The sequence below is a fragment of the Chrysemys picta genome, chromosome 7 (genome assembly GCF_011386835.1).
Source record: "Chrysemys picta bellii isolate R12L10 chromosome 7, ASM1138683v2, whole genome shotgun sequence".
Taxonomy (NCBI): Eukaryota; Metazoa; Chordata; order Testudines; family Emydidae; genus Chrysemys; species Chrysemys picta.
In genome coordinates this window covers 51,459,113-51,479,695 of record NC_088797.1, presented here as the reverse complement: position 1 = coordinate 51,479,695, position 20,583 = coordinate 51,459,113, and the positions used below count along the sequence as shown (strand labels likewise).

The 20,583-nt window shown below is 53.2% G+C and overlaps 1 protein-coding gene across 2 annotated transcripts in view; it reads right to left on the bottom strand.

Annotated features, from left to right (window-relative positions):
• CAMKV (CaM kinase like vesicle associated) overlaps window positions 1–20,583 on the bottom strand; it is a 51,773-nt gene that overhangs the window by 24,599 nt on the left and 6,591 nt on the right. For both annotated transcript variants that reach the window (XM_005289334.5, XM_042850031.2), the window contains exon 2: window positions 10,473–10,581. In XM_005289334.5, coding sequence (XP_005289391.1) covers window positions 10,473–10,567 — 95 coding nt within the window. In that variant the 5' untranslated portion in view covers window positions 10,568–10,581. The remainder of the gene's footprint in view (window positions 1–10,472; window positions 10,582–20,583) is intronic.

Sequence of the window (20,583 nt, the reverse complement as noted above, 5' to 3'; positions counted from 1 at the left end):
GCTGCGCGCAGGGCAGGGGGTGGAGGGCTGGTGCGGGCAGAGCAGGGGGTGCAGCAGGGGCTCCCCTGCTTCTACCGCCCCGGACCTTTAAATAGCTGCCGGAGCCCTGGGGAAACAGCGGGGCTCCGGCGGCTATTTAAAAGGGCTGGGGCAGTAGAAGCAAAGGGAGCCCCGGACTTTTTAAATAGCCCCCAGAGCCCCGCAGCCCTACCCCAGGGCTCCAGAAGTGGGGCTCTGGTGGCAATTTAAAGGGCCTGGGTCTCCAGCCCCTGCCCTTTAAATTGCCCCCTGCAGAAGCCGGGCCGCCCCAGTACGGCGTACCGGCGGCAGCAAGGGCCCGGGGCCCAATTCAGGGGAATCGGCTGAATTGGCCTAAAGCCTGCCCTGGGTCTGTTAAGGGGCACACCCTGGAGGCAAAGTGGGGGGATGAACCGCCTGTAGTATTCAACCAGTCCCAGGAATGCTCTGACCTGTTTCTTCTGGACTGGTCGGGGCTAATTCTGTATTGCTTCTAACTTGTTGAGTTGGGGCTTCACCACGCCCCTCCCCACTATATACCCGAGGTATTTGGCAATTGCGCATTTGGAGGGATTTGCAGTCAGCCCTGTCTTCCTCAGGGTGTCCAGGACTGCTTCCACCTTCCCCAAGTGCGTCTCCCAGTCTGGGCTACATATAAGGACGTCGTCGAGATAGGCAGCCGCATACTTGCCATGTAGATGCAACAGTTTGTCCATGAGTCGTTGGAAATTTGCAGGCGCCCCATGTAAACCAAAAGGGAGGACAGTGTACTGATACAGTCCCTCTGGTGTTGAAAAGGCTGTCTTCTCTTTGTCGGCCTTGGCCAAGGGAATTTGCCAATAACCCTTGGTCAGGTCAAGGGTGGACAAAAATCATGCTTTTCCCATTCGGTCAATTAGCTCATCTATCCGGGGTATAGGGTATGCATCAAATTGGGACATTTCATTCAGTTTCCAGAAGTCATTGGAGAATCTCATACTGCCATCCGGTTTAGGTACTAGGACCATTGGCTATGAGACTCTTCAATGACTCTTAAGTTCAGCATTTTCCTGACTTCTGTCAGGATCTCTTTTCTTTTCGCCTCCGGGATCCAGTATGGCTTGACATTCACCTTCACTCCAGGCTCTGTGAGGATGTGATGGTGAACTCCGGTAGTCCTACCTGGCTTTTCTGAGAATATGTCCTGTTTGCGTTTGATCATGTTGATCACTTCAATTCGTTGGCCAGGGGGTCAATTCCGGGGATATTCCCACTTGGCCAGGACGGTTGCTTTCGGGGGGAGGTGATCCTAGACTGACCACATGAGCTTCTCTGTCTTGCCAAGGTTTCAACAGGTTTATATGATAGATTTGTTCCAGCTTCTGGCGACCAGGCTGTCTGACCTTATAGTCAACCTCTCCAATGGCTTCTATTATCTCGTATGGCCCCTGCCATCTGGCCAGGAGCTTGCTCTCCGCTGTGGGTACGAGCACCATTACCCGATCTCCCACCTGGAATTTTCGGATCGTTGCTTGGCGATTGTAGCATGTCTCTTGGGCCCCTTGCGCCCTCTCCATGTATTCCCGCACTATGGGGGCAACTTGGGCTATCCTGTCTTTCATCTGCAACACATGCTCGATGATGTTTCTCCCTGGGTTTGGCTGTTCTTCCCAACCCTTTTTGGCAATGTCCAGTATGCCACGGGGGTGGCGACCATATAACAGCTCAAATGGGGAAAATCCAGTTGAAGTCTGAGGAACCTCCCTTATAGCGAACATTAGGTAAGGCAGCAGGGTGTCCCAGTTCTTCCTGTCCTGGCTCACGACCTTTCGAATCATGTTCTTTAATGTTCTATTAAAACGTTCGACAAGGCCATCAGTCTGCGGATGATAGACTGATGTCCTTACGGTCCGTATGTGGAGCACTGCACATAAATCCTTCATTAATTTAGATACAAAGAGGGTTCCTTGATCTGTCAGGATCTCTTTGGGTATTCCCACTCTAGCAAAAATTTGGATTAATTCCTTAGCTATGGTCTTAGACATAGTGTTCCATAGGGGAACAGCCTCGGGGTATCGGGTGGCATAATCTAGCACAACCAGTATGTGCTGATGGCCTCAGGCTGATTTCTCTAGTGGCCCTACTAGGTCCATAGCTATTCGCTCAAATGGGACTTCAATCATCGACAGAGGTACCAAAGGTGCCCTTAAGTGTGGCCGAGGGCCATGTAATTGGCATTCCGGACAGGAGGCACAACATTGGCCCGGAATTTATGCGGCGATCCGACAAAAAAACCTCTTCAGAATTCGATCAAGGGTTTTATCTACCCCTAGATGTGCCCCGAACAGATGGCTGTGGGCTCGCTCCATCACGCCCCTCTGATGCTTCTGCGGTACTAAGAGCTGTTCCACAACTTGCTCTTGGACCAAGACTACTCTGTATAGCAGATCCTTCTTTATCATATAATATGGCCCTGAGCTCTCCCTTCCACAGGGATCCCATTCACTTCAGCTACTTCTTTGAGAATATTGTTGTATATTGGATCATTGGCCTGATTCTGTCCAAAATTCTCCAGTGAAGGCCCAATTTGCCCAAACTCAGGGGGTTCTATTTCCCTCTCCAGGGAGGTCCCTGGGGAAATGGGTCCGGCTGCTGGTTCATTGACCCCCTGTATAGCCCCCTTGTCAGTTGGGCCAACTCTTTCCCCTACTAGTATAGGCTTCTGGTTCTGGGCCAAGATTCTCATTCCCCTCCTCTTATCTGCCCTCCTTTCTCTTCGAGTCTTCCTGGTTTTCCCAGCAGGAGAGAATAAATCCGGGGCAAATTCATGGAAGACTGGGGGTGGGGGGGGGCGCGGGTGCTAACTATCGAGGTCATCCCATTGCTCTCAGGGTTATTACTTTCGTCTGACTCCTCTCTGGGAAGTAGACCGCCAAACCCTGGGAAGTCTTGTCCTATGAGGACTGGGTAGGGGAATTTCAGGACCACCCCCACCGTCACCTTAGTGGGGTTTCCCAGGACTTCTATTTTTACCAGGATGGTCGGGTAATAATTGACATCCCCATGTACACAGGATATTCCTGTGCGCTTGGCCCGGGATAGCTGGTCTTGCCCGACCAACTTTCCCGAGACCAGCGTGACAGCACTTCCTGAGTCAACTAACGCGGTGGTCTCTATGCCATTCATTTTAACTGGCCTAATATATCTATGAGGGACCATCACAACCCCTACTAGATTTATTAGGTTGCATGGTCCTTCTAGATCTCCCAGGTCGCATTGCATGGGCTCTTCTAGGTTCAGGCATTGGGCAGCTATATGTCCTATTTCTCCACATGCATAACATCGGTACCCTGCTCGGGGCAGCCCCCTATTTTTCGGGCTGTTAGGCCTTCCCCCACCCCCAGTCTCTCCCCCCCCAGTCCCCAAGTCCCTCCGAGATCTCTGGCCGCCCTTCAGCCTCTTTCCTCCCCCCCATAGTTCTGCCTGGGGCTACGGCAACTTGGGCCCTCAACACAGAGACTTGCCTCCTGTTCTGGCGCCTTCCTTCCCCGGTGGTCCGAGAAAGTTCTTGGGCTGCTAGGTGTCTCTCTACGAGGGCAACTAGCTCATCATAGGAGGAGGGATCATTTTGACTGACCCATCCTCATATGTCCGGTGGTAGCCCTCTCATGTACCTGTCCAAAACTATGATTTCCACAATTTTCTCCGGGCAATGGGTCTCGGGGCACAGCCACTTCCTAGCTAGGAATCAGGTCAAACAGCTGGGACCTCGGCGCGTTGCTGTCTCAGTATTTCCACTTGTGGAACCGCTGTGCCCTTATAGCTGTCATCACACCAGATCTCGCCAGGATCTCCGCCTTTAGCTGGGAGTAATCTTTAGCTGCTTCTGTTGTCATGTCAAAATATGCTTTCTGTGCCTCCCCACACAGAAAAGGAGCCAGGATACTGGCCCACTGATCTTGGGGCCAGGCCTCCCGCGGGCCGTTCTCTCGAACGTCGTCGTCTTCTGTAAGTAGCTGCTCACCCGCAGGGGCCGGGTCCCATAGGGGCCGTGCGTCAGAGTGGTCAGGGCCTTTACTTGGTTCACAACCTCATGCAGGGTGGCTCAATCCTGAGCCGCCTGGCTCATCAGTAGTTGATTTGTCTCCTGCTGTATTCGCACTGACTCCTGCTGGGTAGCTATCTGCACCCGGGTAGCCTCTTGTTGGGCCCCGGAGGCCTGCACTAAAGCCTTCACTACATCCTCCTTTTTTTTGTCTTTTTTAATGGGGGATGATTTACCCTTCCCTGAGATGGTTTTCCACAAAGTCTCACTCACATATCCCACTCGACACCACGTGTGACAAGGTACCTTCTCGGGCTCACCAGCCTCGTCTGCTTTTTACCTTGGCGAGACAGGCTTGGGTAAAATAGTCCCTCGTGGTGGCACAAGGGAAGTCCATTCCTTCTCTCCACCAGTCTTTTTAGCTTGTTTTTCTCCCTCTCGTGAGGCTCTCTGTCTTGCTGCTCCTGACCTATTGGCAGCAGGACTCCTCCTCTCTCCCCTCTTCTCACAACAGGGTTTAAAAAGGACTCAGCCAGCACTTAGTTGGAATGAGCTGATCCTAATTACTTCAGGTAACTCCCTCTCAGCTGATCCTAATTGATTCTCTGGTAGCCCCTTCTCAGCTGAATCTGATTGACCTGTAGTTACCCCTCCTCAGTTGATAGGAAGAAGGGCCTTTTAATCCTCCGAGACTGTTTTCTACCCACCCCCCTTGCAGCTGTCTGTCCTGAGTTTATCACAGTACTCAAAAACCCAGAATGCTGCATACTTTTTTTGTTGCAAACTCTTCCAGTCTAATGTTTCAGCCACATTGGGTTGTACAGGAACAAAGGACTGGAAAAATCTGGCTAGAAATCTAGAATGCCATGAGAAGGCAACAAATCACCAGAGAGCATTCCATAGGTGGAAAGAGCTTGAGATGAGACTAAGGTTAAAAGCCATCATAGATGATCAGCATCAAGAGAAGATTGCATCAGACTCTCTTTACTGGCAAAATGTTCTGAAAAGGCTCATTGCCATTAGAATCATAGCATTGTGAGAATGCTTGCTAACCCAAAACCTAGCACTGCGTGGCACTGTATGTGCCAAACAATGGAAACTTCCTTAAAATTGTGGAGCTGATGGCTGAGTTTGATGCTGTACTCCAGGAGCATCTAAGAAGAGTCACCACCCAAGAAATGTACACACACACCACTACCTTGGAAAAACCATTCAAAATGAGATCATACAGTTAATGGCAACTGTCATAACTATAAAGGGAAGGGTAATAGCCCTCCTGTGTACCGTATTATAAAATCCCTCCTGGTCAGAGACTCCAAAATCCTTTTACCTGTAAAGGGTTAAGAAGCTCAGGTAACCTGGCTGACACCTGACCCAAAAGGACCAATAAGGGGACAAGATACTTTCAAATCTTGGTGGGGGGGCGGGGGAAGGCTTTTGTTTGTGCTCTTTGTTTTGGTGGTTGTTCGCTCTTGGGACTGAAAGGGACCAGACATCAATCCAGGTTCTCCAAATCTTTCTGAACAAGTCTCTCATATTTCAAACTTGTAAGTAAACAGCCAGGCAAGGCGTGTTAGTTTTTATCTTTGTTTTCTCAACTTGTAAATGTACCTTTTTGCTAGAGTGTTTCATCTCTGTTTGCTGTAACTTTGAACCTAAGGCTAGAAGGGATTCCTCTGGGCTCTTTAAGTTTGATTACCCCATAAAGTTAACAAATTTATTAGAGCATAAGCTTTCGTGGACTACAGCCCACTTCTTCGGATGCATATAGAGTTGTCTACTCCCACCTGTTTATGCTCTCTGTATGTGTGTATATATATATATATATATATATATATATATATATATATATATATATATATATATATATATATATATATATATATATATATCTCCTCAATATTTATTCCACTCTATATGCATCCGAAGAAGTGGGCTGTAGTCCACGAAAGCTTATGCTCTAATAAATTTGTTAGTCTCTAAGGTGCCACAAGTACTCCTGTTCTTTTTGCGGATACAGACTAACACAGCTGCTACTCTGAAACCCGTAAAGTTAGTTTCCATCCTGATTTTACACAGATGATTTTTACCTTTTTCTTTAATTAAAAGCCTTCTTTTTAAGAACCTGATTGATTTTTCCTTGTTTTTTGATCCAAGGGGGTTGGATCTTGATCCACCAGGAGTTGGTGGGAGAAAGGAGGGGGGATGGTTAATTTCTCCTTGTTTTAAGATCCAAGGGTTTTGGATCTGTATTCACCAGGGAATTGGTGAAGAGTCTCTCCAGGCTACCCAGGGAAGGGAATTAGCACTTTGGGAGTGGTGGCAGCGGACCAGATCTAAGCTGGTAGTTAAGCTTAAAGGTTTCATGCAGGCCCCCACATTTGTACCCTAAAGTTCAGAGTGGGGAAGTAGCCTTGACAGCAACAAAAGTCAAACAGACGATTGTGGCAGATCTGAAGTCAGCAAGCTATTACTCTGTTATTCTGGACTGCACACCTGACATCAGCCATACAGAACAAATGACTTTAATGGTGCATTTTGTAACAACAGAACCTAGTGAAAGTGTCCCTGCAATGGTGACTGTCAGAGAGCATTTTCTAGAATTTATTGACACTGATGATACTACAGGAACTGGTATGACAAATGTGCTTCTTAAAAAGCTGGAAGATATGGGAATTGTGATAGCGGACATGAGAGGTCAGGGCTACGATAATGGTCCAACATGAGAGGAAAGAACAGAGGAGTGCAGACACGGATCCGAGAGTTAAACCCTCGAGCTTTTTTTATCCCATGCAGTTCTCATTCATTGAACTTGGTGGTCAGTGATGCAGCATCAGCTTCTTGTGAGGTTGCTGAATTTTTTAATGTAATTTCAAAGCATCTATGTATTTTTCTCTGCATCAACTCATCGATGGCAAATTTTGAAGCAACATCTGAGAACATCCTCTCTGACTCTGAAACCACTGAGTGCCACACGATGGGAAAGTCAAGTGGAGGTGATAAAGCCTATCAAACACCAAATTGGGAAGATAGATGATGCCATAGTTGCCATTATGGAGGATAATGCTATGATAGGAACTGTTCGTGGGAGAACAGTGGCAGAGGGAAATGGAATCATCAGAAACATACATAACTTCAAATTTCTGTGTGACTTAGTGTTGTGGCATGACATACTGTTTGAAATAAATGTTGTAAGCAAGAGACTCCAAGGTGTTGACCTTGATATATCTGGAGCAATGGAACAACTGGACAAAGCAAAGTCATACCTACAGTCTTACCGGTCAGATGAGGGATTTCAAAACGTTCTGAAGAGTGCACAGAAGTTGGCAGAGGAACTTCACACTGAAGCTATTTTCCCACCCATTCAAGAGTCACCAAAGAAGACATTTTGATTATGAGGCACGGGATAATCCCACAAGAGACTCCAAACAACAATTCAAAAGTAGAATTCTTTAACCAGTTGCTAGATTGTGCAATACAGTCAGTTGAAGAATCTTTCATGCAGCTCAAGGAACACAGCAGTATATTTGGGATGTTGTATGATATTCCAAAACTCCTCACAATATGTGAAGAAGACCTACACGAGCAATGCAGGGCACTAGAGAGAGTGTTGACACATGATGACATGCACGGTATTGATGCAAGTGATTTAGGTGATTAACTGAAAGTCCTTTCAAAATACATTTCAGCAGGATCAACTCCAAAGGCTGTTCTGGAATATATGTGCACAAATAAGATGACCACCCTCTTTCCAAATGCTTTTGTTGCACTGCGTATACTTCTAACACTTCCTGTAACAGTTGCCAGTGGCGAACGCAGCTTCTCCAAGCTGAAGTTAATAAAAAACACATCTACGCTCCACAATGACACGGGAGAGGCTGGTTGGCCTTGCAACCATCTCAATAGAGCATAAGCTGGCCCAGACTGTGGACCTTCAGGAAGCAGTTCAAATCTTTGCAACCAAGAAGGCACGGAAAGCACCACTTTGATTATTCAAACAGATAAAAATGCCAGCGTTTACTATGCAGACAAGAAAAATTAACTTTCAAATGCCTGAACAGCAAATGTAAGTGTTACTTAAAATTTTTGAACATGCCATTTTAAGTTGTTAGTTGTTCTTTATTGGTGTAGGTAGCAGAGCAGTACTATGAGAGGAGTAGAACAGGAAGAAGGTAGAATTGAGACCTTTCAGAGTTTTGGCCCAAGCGAGGGGGTGTCATTTGAGCTCCCCACCTCAGGTGCCAAAATGTTGTGGGCTGGCCCTGGGGCAGGAACTGGGCTGGACAGGGCAGGGGGTAGGACCAAATGCAGTTGCAGGCAGGGAAGGTGCTGAGCAACCATGAGCACTGGCTGCAGCGGGGTCAAGCAGTTGCTAGCTCCACCCAACCACCAGTCGGGAAAGGCCGTTAACTGGTCAGCCCCTGCTAGGGTCTTCTGTGTCCAATGTCTTGACTGACTCTGCTGCAGCTGGCTCCCTGTCAGATGTGTCCACGCCATGCAGCTGAATCTTGGAAAGGTTCCATTTCTCTCAGCCTCTGCTCAGCCAGCATCACACGGAGCTTTGGGGGGCCCCCACGCTCTCATCCTCATGAGATGGAGTGCCAGCCGTGCCCTGTGGCACCTGCTCCAGGGCTCCCTGCCGAACAGCAGGTGCGGCCATTATTGCAAACACCAGCCGGTTAGACTGAAATAAGCCCTTGTATGTGATAATTAATTGTGAGTTTCTTCTCGGCACTGCCTCCAGCCTCCATTTGTAGGCAGGCTTGAACGAGGTCAGTCCTGAAGAAATGCTTCTCGTTGGCTAATGAGGCAAAGACTGCCTCTATTCGAGGCCAAGGACACTGATCTGCATGCAGTGATGGTGAAGGATAATCTTGAAATCACACCGGTTCTAGACACCCCATTCATTTCACTGCTGGCTCTCTCGGGGGCTCCTTGGCTGGAACTCCAGCGCCCTCAAAGAGTGGAAATTCTGCCTCTCCCTTTGGCCATGTTGCCAAAGATGTTGGGTGAGCTTTGCACAACTTCCAAATCACTCGCTCTCTTCCAGCATCGTCATTTGTTTCCCGATGCCATCAGCTTCCTTGTCCCAAAGTTCCACTTGTTTGCGTATCAGTCCGGAGCTCCGCAGTTCTTTAACGCTGCAGGGGTGTGTGTATTGCCATGGCAGGCCAGCTGAATCTCTCAAACAATGCAGGACCCTCACACTTCACAACATAGAGATTTAGCAGCTGCTGGTTACAGTTAGATGTTACCTTCCCTGTAATAATGCCCAGGGGAGAGAGGGTTTCTCCTTATATTTTCTAGTAACACGGAGACCTTGTGCTCTCTGATAACGACCCTGTGAAATCCCAGTCACAGCAGAGCCTCGATCCAGCTCCATTTTATATCTTACCCTTCCCATTGGAAAGAAATCCAAATAACCCTTCATTTATTGTCTTCTAAATGTAAGTAACTGTAGAGATGCTGCAGTGGTTGTCCTATTGTGAGTCGGGACCCCAAAGTGGGTCCTGACCCCATTTTAATGGGGTCACCAGAGCCAGCATTAGACTTACTGCAGCCTGGGACTGAAGCCTAACTCCAAGGGCTTCAGCCTGGGGCGGCAGGGCTGGGGCTTTGGCCCCCCATGCTGGGGTGGCGGGGCTCAGACCCCACTCCATCCAGAGTGATGGGGCTTGGGCTCTGGCCCCCATCCAGGGTCATGCAGTAATTTTTGTTGTCAGAAGGGGATTGTGGTGCAATGAAGGTTAATACAGCATTCTCCACAGACTCCCTGTTGTCATCTGCAATGCTGAACTCCTTGGGGATGGCCCTTAAAGCAGCGGTTCGCAAACTGCGGTTCGTGAACCCCCGGGGGGATTGTGAAATGTTACAAGGGGTTCTTGGGAAAAAATTCCCTAATGGCAGACAGCTGTCCCTAGGGAGCATGAGGCCAGCAGCCCGGAGCCCCTGGACTTCAAGAGCTAAGCAAATCAAAGCAAGCATATCTGTTACACTGAGGAGATTTAAACTTCAAGACTCCTTATAAGAAATAGAAAGGGAGGTGGATTAATTTTAAACAGCAAAAAAAAAAAAAAAAAAAAATAGGCAGCTAGTATTGTTTTTAAAATTATTATGAAGAACAAGTTTAAGCTTTGTTGTAACGTGCGTTCTTTGCCTGGACTTTCTCTATGGGGTTAGTAGGGGCTGGTAAGTTGCACAGCCGGTCCTACATTTTAGCCCCCTTTACACTTAGTAAATCCGCTACCTCTGTCTCCCCAGTGATACTGTTATAGATGATCTACTATTCCAGTCTCTCAATCTAGGTGAGCCATAAAGGAATACCACCCACTTCCCACACATTGCAGAAAGGATGGGAGAGTGTAAATGACAGAGAGAGCACAGCAGGAGGTGCGGGGGAGACGGCGGGTAGCATCCGGTCCAGACTCACGTTTTGATGACCTGTCCCAGGTCATATCGGTCAGTCACCTCAGATGGCTGGTTGTAATCTTTCTTGTCTCCCAGGGTGACGCAGCCAAACGGCATTGCCGGGTCCGGTGCTGGAAGGCAAAGAGGCAGAGTTAGATTTCTGTATTTTGAGGGAGTTGTGTGTGAACCTGCCACTTGGCCCTGTTGCTTTACTCCTTGCCTTCCTGATTCTAGACATACTCAGGGACACACATGGCTGCAAGGATGGAGTCTCAGGTTTTTTAAGTAGCATTCATGCCACCGCTAAGGATTTACTCCCTTTGCATTAGCCGCCTTATTTCATTGACATTTCCCTTTCTGAAGCTCAGCGTCAAGGTCACTTTTTGGTGTCTTCCCCACCCCTTAGGGTGTCAAATCTAATTCTGTTGTGTGGTCACTGTAACTTAGTGGCTCTGCTACTGTCACTTCTTGAATTAACTCCTCTGTGTTAGCGAAATCAGTCACTCTCTGTGTGCTTTAGCTAGTCCACGAAGTGACTACTTAACATGTTGAGAAATGGTTTTCCTAATCTTGGTTCAATTTCCCCAGTTGCTAAGTGGGTAGCTGAGATCCTCTTTGTTCCCATTTTGTCAGACTTCGCTGCCTTGTTGATCTCTCCCAGCACTGTGCACTCAATTTCCTCTTCTTGGTGCTAGCATCATTACAATTAAGGCTCAGACTAAACTTACTGTGTAACAATTGATTTTTTTGAATTCTCAAAAATCCATATCCAAACTCTGATTGCCTAGAAATGTGCTGTGCCTCAGCAGTGCTCGTGGCAGGTGGTCCAAATCCAGGCTAAAGTTGAGCCCGGGGTTTCTAAGACACGCCTGAAATTATCACATTACAGCAAAGTGTTTATGGTTTTTATAACATTTTTTGCACCCACCTGGGGCTCAAACTATTGCCCTGATCCTGCCTCCTATTGATCACAGCTGGCGTCTGGCACCTCCTGCCCCTTGGGAAAGCAACATTTCCAATGTGCTGTGGGGTGAGAGTTAGATTCCCCCAGGCAGCTCACGCCTGGGGAACAAGCCAAGGAGAGTGGTTGGAGTGCGGGCAGGAGGACTGCTGGTCAGCAGGGGGCAAAGGATACAGCTGCCTTAGAGTCACAGAGCAGCTCATGGCAACAGCCATGCTCAGCCCCTACATGTTGGCAGGAAGTTCAAGTCCTGCCCTCTGCAGATTTCTGAGCTTGTCAGCTGTGCCAGTTCCATCTGTGTGTGCATGGGGGCCGGGGGGTGTCACAGGGCTTCTTTCGCTCAGGAGCAAAGCTTTTTCATTAAGGACTGATCTTTCCCAGTGCTCTAAAATCCACACACAGTCAGATTGTTCTGAAAGCAGCCTCCTCAGGGCCGGAGGTGGAGCAAGTGCTGCCAAGTGAGGGCTGGCCTGGCCTGGCACCGGTTTTGAGGCTGGCTGCATTCAGCGATCCGGAAGGGCGCTGTACACTGCCACTCCCCGTGAGTGGGCATTAATGCAGCTTTGGGGCAGTGGCTGTAGTTCCATTCTCAGCCCTGGGATTCGTGTCCCAGGCAGATCCAGCAACATGAGCCTCTGCTCTCTGAATGTTGGTCACGCAAGCTTCTATGGCACCCTTTAAGCACAGTGCTGCTCCCCCACACTCCGACCTCTCAGCTTCCCACCCATACCACACCCCTGAAGTACCCCCAGTCCCATGCTCTCTGGCTTCGCTGCCCTCTGCAGCCCTCACCCTCCATCCCCCAGCTGCCCTGGATTAGAATTGTGGCCTCCCGAGCATGCCAGGCCCCACTACCAGTGCTGTCAAGGGGCACCAGCCAGGGCCAGCTCCAGGCACCAGCCCACCAAGCTAGTGCTTGGGGCGGCACCTGGAGGGGGGCGGCGCGGCGCTCCGGCCCCCGGGGAGAGCAGGGCCACGGCCGGGCTCGCCGTCCTCCCCCCGGGGCTCCGGCCGCCCTCCCCCCCCCTGCAGGGGCGCGGCCGGCGGCTTTTTTGCCTGGGGCGGCAAAAAAGCCAGAGCCGGCCCTGGCCCCAGCCCAGTGGATTCAGCACCCCCTAATGCCGTTTTTTGGTCCTGCCTGCCCTCCCATCACTGATCCTGCCTGGCACTACACAGACAGGGCCTGCAGGAATCCCACTGAAGCAACTGGCAGCATTTGTGCCACCTCCATCTGAGGCGCAGAGGGGGATGCGTCACCCACACAGACCCCCAGGGGGCCGATGCACCCCAGGCTCTATTCTAAGGGCCTATGGTGACTGCAGCCCCTCTGGGATTGCAGCTGAAGGAGCAGCTGGCCATGTGTCTTTGCTCACCGTGCGCCAACAGCCCCACATAGGAGTCTGTGTAGGTAACTCAGCATACAGCGGGCACCCTCCCACAATGCTGTTCCCGAGTGCCCTGGGGAGAATGTGGGATTAAAACCAGCAACACCCTGGCTAACGAGGGACAGACGAGGCGGGAAGGCCCAGAAGGGGCAAGACTGAAACTTATCCAAATCAGCTCTTCTCCCCAGGAGCTCCACAGCCTCTGGATCTCCAGGCCACTCCCTCTGGTCCCTAGGGTGAAACCACAGCACAGTGCCCTACTGCTGGGCTGTGCCGTTGTGCCCCATAGCAGGGCCCCACAGCAGGGCCGTGTCACTGTGCCCCACGGCAGGGCAGGGCTGGGTTGTGTCGCAGAGGGCCCAGGAGCTGCTGCTGGGCTGGGATCAGAGCTGCAGGGGGATTGGGACGCAGGCACTGGCTACAGCTCTCGCAGTGTCACATGCTGTCATGAATATAGAGGGAAGGGTAGCAACCTTTATGTATGCAGTAGCATAAAATACCTCCTTGGCCGCTGTACTGGATTGCCTTACCTGTAAGGGGTTAAGGAGTTCAAATAACCTAGTTGGCACCTGACCAGAAGGACCAATGAGGAAAGAAGATATCTTTCCCCCCCAGATTTGAAAGTGTGTTGTTGTTCTCTCTCCAGAGAGAGAAGCCAAGCAGGTACAACATCTCCTGAAAATATACCTGGAATAATCCATCTAAAAACCACAGAAACTGAGTAGGGCAAGGAAATGCTTTAGGTTATCTTTTGTTTTGGCTTGTATGTATTTTCCTATGCTACAGGGGTAGTTTTAATCCTTTTTTTGTAACTGTGAAGCTGAGCCCAGAGGGGAATCTTCTCGGTTTTAATCTTTTTATTACCCTGTAAAGTTACCTTCCATCCTGATTTTGCAGGTGTGGTTCTTTTATTTATTTGCTTTATAAATAAAGTTATTCTTTTAAGGACCTGATTGATTTCAGGGTCCTGAAGACAAAGGATCTGGTCTGTGCTCACATTGCTAAGGCAATTGGTTGGTATATTATTCTCAAGCTTCCCCAGGAAATGGGGTGAAGGTTGGGGGTATATTTAGGGGGAATAGGAATTCCAAGTGACCCTTCCATGAATATTTTGTGTAAATCACTTGGTGGTGGCAGCAATACCAGTCCAAGGACAAGGAAAGGGATTTGTGCCTTGGAAAAGTTTTAATCTAAGCTGTTAAAATATCAGCTTGGGGGGGGGTGTCTTTCATGTGGGTCCTCACATCTGTACCCCAGAGTTCTGAGTCGGGGGGGGGGGGGACCCTTACATATGCACATTGCAGGAGTGACCAGAGCCCTGCCAGGATCCAGACCCCCACGGTGCCAGGTGCTGCACAGACACCAGGAGACCCAGCCTGGCCAGGAGCGGGCTACAGTCCAGAGGGACTCTGAAATCCAGGCCATGGTTTCCCTCTGACTGTCCAGCTCCAGCAACTAGTCATTTAAAATATGGATAATATAAACTGGACCTGGATTCATGAGCCCCTGGATTGGGCACAGGGGGGCAGCCCCAGGGGGGGGAAGGACAGGCCTAGATTCCCGAGCCCCTGGAATGGGCACTGGGTACTGTACAGTGAGCACTGGCTCAAGGATGGGCAGAGTGGCCTGCACTGGGTGAGGCGGCAGTTCCATTAGCTGTTCCCAGGCTGTGTCGGGACCCCGGAGCTGGCACATTGGACGGGGACTGCACTCCAGGGAAGTGACCAACAGTGCAGTACAGACGCAATGAGATTTCAGGCATCATGGGTCTCTGGAGGCGCTGGGGGAGGGGGAGGGCAGGGACAGCCCTGCAGCCTGACTGGTCCTAAGGCTCCTGGCGCAGTGATTCCCAGCCCAGAGCCCTGGATGCATTGGTGGCAGGGGGCCCTTGTCCTGTGGCCCTGAGGCACAAGCTGGGGGTTGCTGCAGTTACTGCTGGGCTGCAGTTGCCCCAGGGCTGCCTCCAGCCACGGTCAACCTGATCCCCTCCCCCCAGTCTATCATCTACCTCGCACCACCGGAGCGAGGAGGAGGATGGGGTCCCAGGCTTGGGCTGCCTCCTGCTTCTATTGAAACCAACAGCAAATCCCAGCAGATCAGCAAGGGGGCTGGACTGAGCCTCTCTGTACAAGAACCACTTTGCCTGCTGCAGAAATGCAGCCACTGCTGGGGCGGGACATACCACTGTCAGCAGCCACACAGCACAGCAGCTCAGGCCAGGAAGGGCAGGGGAGCCCATATCCAATGGGCAGGGGGAATTCAGGATTCACGCCATCACCCAGATTGAATGTGGCCTGTACACCACAGCTTTGGAAAACAGCAACCCCCTGCTGCTCAGCAACAGGGTCAGCCCCACCTGAGGGGAGAGCGCCACCCACCAGAGCCCCCTACCCCCTCCCTGCAGCACTGCTCCCCCCCAATGCAGTGCAACGGGATCAGTGCCAACACGAGCCCCCCAGTTCTCTGCTGCCCCTCAACACACTGTGGTTCCACCCTGCTCCCCGCACCGCAAGAGGGCTGCCACCCGACACCTACATGCAGAGCCGTTGCAACGGCCCACAGTGCAGCAGGATCATATGCCCAGGGTTAGGTGGGCATTTTGCCCTGCCCCAGTTGCTGGGATGGGCGGCGTGCCCAAGTCCAGCCCTGCTGATGGCTCTGCCCAGTACGAGCCCCAGGGGCAGCATGCCTAAGCCCTGCCCTGTGGACGGCCATGCCCGGTATGAACCCCGGGGCAACGTGCTCAATCCCTCCCCTGGTCTTGGAATGGCCATGCCCAATGTGAGCCCCAGGGGCAGCGTGCCCAAACCCTGCCCTGGGGATGGCCATGCGGCACCGCAGAGGGCTGCATGCACAACGTCCAGAGGCAGCGCCCACCCCACACCCTGCACAATCTGAGTGCCCCTGGGGACAGGGACTCTCACTGGGAAAAGCTCCTAATCAAGGGGGTGGGGTCCCTTGTGCTCTCGCTTCCCCCTCTCCTGCACACAGCAGGCCCAAGAACTGAGAGAAGCAGAGGATCTGGGCTGGGGTCTCTACACCTATTAGGTGGAGGCATGGGGGGAGGGGGGGAAGTGTACAGAGCTCGCTGCTCTGGGTACCAGGCGCTGAGCCTATTGCTATGGAAATGGGAGTTGTACAAGCAGGATAAAGGCAAGTCCGTGAGGAAGGGGCGAGGCCAGTCTGAAAACCCTGTTAACCGGGAGGGGGGGGGCAGGGTCTGAGATGCTCTGTTGGCAGGAGAGGGGCAGGAGGAGGGTCTGACACACCGCCTGAGTAGGGTGGGAGGAGGGGGTGGTCTCTGGGCTGCAGGATTCATTACAGAGGCTGCTGGACACAGACAGATCCTGTGGTTCTCTCAAGGGCTCTGGTTCCCAGCCTGTGTTGCCCTGTGTCATGGCTAGGAGGCTCCCCACCGCCCAGCTGGGCTGCAGGGGGTAGAGGCACAGCTGCAGGCACTGCTGTGGCAGTCGACCCAGATCAGTACCCCCCACAAGGCCAAGCCAGTGGTTGCCCCATTCTGTGGCAGGGCACCCGGGCTACCCGGTGCTGGGGCAAGGGAGTAGGGTGGCATGGTTAAAGGCCAGGCAGAGAGGTGCCTGTGTCAGGGCTCCAGGAGAGGCCCCAGGGCCTTTCCCTGCAGCAAGATGGGCTTGGTGGCAGAGAGCCCTGGTCATAATGCGCAAGATAGTCTCCAAGTCCATTGCGCCCCACCCTGCCCATGGAGGGCCCCAGGCACAGATCCCTGCTGCCTGGAAGCCTTACGCCCCTCAGCTGCCGCTGCCCAGAGTCCTGGGCTGAGCGGGGCAGTGTGAGCATCTCAGTGCCCAGGCGGGGCATCTGGGTGGCGCAGGGAGTGGCACCAAGGCACCAGAGGGCACTGCAAGACAGATTCCCACCAACTTCCTCTAGCTAGAGCCAGGTGCCACAGAGAATGAGGTGGGAGAGGGTGGGGCACTGGTCCCCATCTATGCCGAGAGCCAGGGGCTGACTCAGAGCACAAAGGGCCTGGCCAGCCAGCCTGCTGTAGAGGCAGTGCAGCTGGGTCTTACCCCTAGATGCTGTTGGGGGGAGCAGTGTTGTGGGTCACCAGAGCAAAGCCATGGGGGGGGAAGCCAGCAAGACTGCAGGGGAGGGGGTTGGGCACATGCATGACTGGCCCAGGGAGCTGCGACTCCCCCCAGTGGTACAGGAGAGGGAAGGTGAGGGCTGCTGGATGGGGAGGGGTTGAAAAGGGAAGGCAGAGAGGAGGGCTTGCAGGGAGGCTCCAATTCCCCAGGCAGGGCTGTTTGTAGTATCCAGGCAGCGCCAGGCAGCCCCCTCTCCCACGGGGACAGGGCTTTGTGCCTGCACTCCGGCTCCTCGTGCTGAGGGAGAGCAGCAGCAGCGAGAGGCCAGAACCCCCTACTCCCACTCAGAGGGCCAAGCTGGGCTGCAGCAGGCCCAGCAGGGATGGGGTTGGGCTTGCAGGGCTCAGGGCTGGGCCAAGCCTCCTCACCCGTCCCAGCCCCAGCACAGATTTGGGGAAGTCAGGGGCGCCGGGAGCTTGTCTGGGTTTGCAGGTGCCCACATCATCACCCCACAGGCAGCTGGCTGGGAGGGCATGTGCAGTGTCCCCCCTCTCAGCCCTCCAGGGGCACCCCAAAGGGCACTAGGGTAGCTAGCCTGGCTCACCCAGACTCACAGGGCATATCCTGCTCTGCTGGGGCTCCATGACTTGTGGGAATCCAACTGCGATTCCAGCTCCTGGAAGGATCCAGTGCAGGATCTAGCTAGGGCAGGATCCAAGCTCCCCAGTAAGGCTCCCACTCTCTGGGGCAGGTGGGGAATCCAGAGGAAGATCTGACCAATGTGGAGTGAGGAAGCTGGGACTGAATGGAAGGTGCGGCCACGTGAACCAGCCACAGGTTCCTCTCTGGGGTAGCTGAGTCCCTTCGGTTCCTCTCTGTTCCTGCTGTGATGAAGTGGGGGGTTTTCTTGGCTTTCAATGGTTTGCATGCAGAGGAGGTGGGACGCAGTTTCCCTGCATGTTACTGCTTTAACGAGGGGATGGGAGAGGGAGTTTGTTGTTACAGAGGACCGGCAACAGTACTTGGGACCCCAGCCAAAGGCTGGGAGAATGAATATCCCAGTGACCAGGAGGCCCGCTTGGGAGTCACAGCTGGTTCTGCCAGTGGGAGGACAATGGGCTGCTAAGAGAGGATCCCAGTGACCTGGCTGGAACCAGCTGGTCAGAGGGGTACAAAGGATGGCTGAGGGGAGAGGAGGCCCAGGCAACCCTGTTTACCTGGATAGAAGACAGTGGACAGAGGCAAGGCTTGGGGGGAAGTGATATCAGATGCCCAGCTGGAAAGCACAGGGCTCGGGACTGGAGAGAACGAGCGGGCAGAGCCCACCTGGATGCAGGACAGACCTAGATGTACTGTGCTGAGGGATGCTAGGCCTGAGGGCCCCTAGGCCTGAGGGCCCAGAGAGTTTCCTGTGCTGGGTTCAGATGCTCAATAAACCCTCCTGTTTTACGCTGGCTGAGAGTTGCTCCAGTCTAGAGAACAGGGTTGCATTATTCCCTCTGGGCATTGAGGCCCCGGGGGTCGAGAGCAAGTGGACTCCCTGAGGGGGCCCACGGCAAAAAACAGGCATGCTGAGGGCTCCGAGAGATGCAGTTCCAGGAGGCAGAGGAGCCTACGGCTTAACCCCCAAGAAACAGTGGTCCCCTGAGAAGGGCTGTCACACTGAAGGGGGTTCCTCCCAGGGACCACACGGGGCCAAGAGAGAGCACGAATCCTGTGAATCCCTGACAGGCCACAGGGAGGAATGTGGTGCTGAGGGAGCAGGGGCCATGGCCTCACTCACTCCTGTCCTGGGAAGCAAAGGGGGCTCAAGGAGATCTTGCTGTTCCATCTCGGCACATCCCAAACCAAGGCACAGTTGGCAGGGTGTACACCAGGGAGCCCAGGCCTCAGATAACAGGGAAGCTGCTAGAAAGGAATGAAGGGCATCAGCAGAGCTCAGGGACGAGCCCAGGGCTGGGCCAGCAGGTGGCTGCAGGGCAGGAGTGAGGGGCACTGGCAGAACTGTGCAGGAGGAGCTTTCCTTTTCCTTTGCTTTGTCAGTGACTAAGTACCACCAGATTTGCACCCATTAAACAGTTTAAACTATCTCGGTGCCCCATTCTTAGCAGTGCTGGGGGAGGTGGGGGTACAGACAGCATGCAATGGAAAAGCAGGGACACCAGGGGTTGACTGGTTGGGGGAGGGGCGCTGACAGCTTGTGGGCAGGAGGGGAAAGGACACATAGTGCCAGGCTGGCAAGGAGCTGCACCTCACAGACAGGCTCAGAAGCAGCAGGACAAGCCCCAGCGCAGCTGCAAGGCCTGGAATTCACATGCATCCTGCCCTGCCCTCCCCTGCTGGAGGGAGCTGCCATGGGGAAGGCTGTGCCCAGCACTGGGGGAAGCTGTGGTATGCAGGGGCCCTGCCCCACGCCAGGAGCAGGAGGCACTTGCCCTGCACCCTGCCCAGGATGGGGGGCTGTGTCCCCTGGAAGCCTGCCGGCCTGGCACCTTGCAATCTGCCCAGACTGCCCAGCCCCTGCCTATACCCTCATCTGGCTTCCCCAGGAAGGGACAGTGGGTTTCACTGGCCGATGAATGGGGAGGGGAGATTACACGTCATGCAGGAAGTGGGGCTGTTACAGAGTCTGGCTCTAGCTCAAGCCATAGAGACTCAGGTGTTCAGCCCTCAAATTCCCTGGTGTTGGCCATGTTGGCAGCCAATGCGCCAGCAAAAGCTGGACCCAGGATGGGCCCCCTCAGCCTGGACCAATTGCTTTTCTCTTCCCCCCCCCCACCCCCCCACATTCTTCTCAGCCTGCCCCAAGCCCTCTCAGGATCTTCCTGCTCCGTAAGTACAAGCCAGCCCATCTGGCTTCTGCCTGCTACATTCAGCATCCCATGGACCCCTCTCATCCTTTCTGGGGAATCAGGGCCTGCCTGGCATTCACCTGTCCACCCTCAGGAACGAAGAGAAGAGCAAGGTGGCAGAGCCCTGAGCTGCCTGCGTGTGGAAGGCATCGGAGCCCTGTGTCGGGGGGGGCGCGGGGGGGGAGGGAACGGACGGATGGGGGAGAAGATTCTTTTCTCCCTGCCACATTCCATGGGGGTTATGTGGATGTGCCTCATTAACACCCCTGGAGAGCAGGGATGGCATTAGGCACTGAGGTGGGGCCCCAGGGGCTTGGGCACATGGCAGGGTGTGTGCGAGATGCAGCGTGTTGGAATGGCACCGGAGGGAGCCGTGCATGGAGCACTCGCTCGCATTGCCTGCTGCTCGCAGGCCCGTAATGAAATGCTTTGCTACTTTATGGGTCTAATAAGGAGTAGGGAAGCCAGAATTAGCGACTCACCCTCGTGCCCTGGCAGGGGAGCGCAACACCAGTCCACTTTCCAGGCACTCTGGTGGGCTGAGCCGGCATACAGAGCCTGCCTTCTCTGGTTAGCCACAGGGGCAGCGCCAGCAGCGGCCCAGATTCGGCAACCATCTGCTTGCCAGGGCCCAAGCTGCAGGAGCCAGGCAGTGGCGGAACTGGGGCAGCGACCTTCCAGGACAACACCAAGGGAGCCCCACCCAGGCATGGAGGACGCAGGCCATGAGCCAGAAGAGAACAGGTGTGTGTGGGAGTATCTGGACTGGACAAGAGCAGGACAGGGCAGAACTGAGCTGGGCCAGGGTGCTGAAAGACAAGTCTAGTGAGAGGGGGACAGCAGCGGGAGCAAGACAATGCAGCCT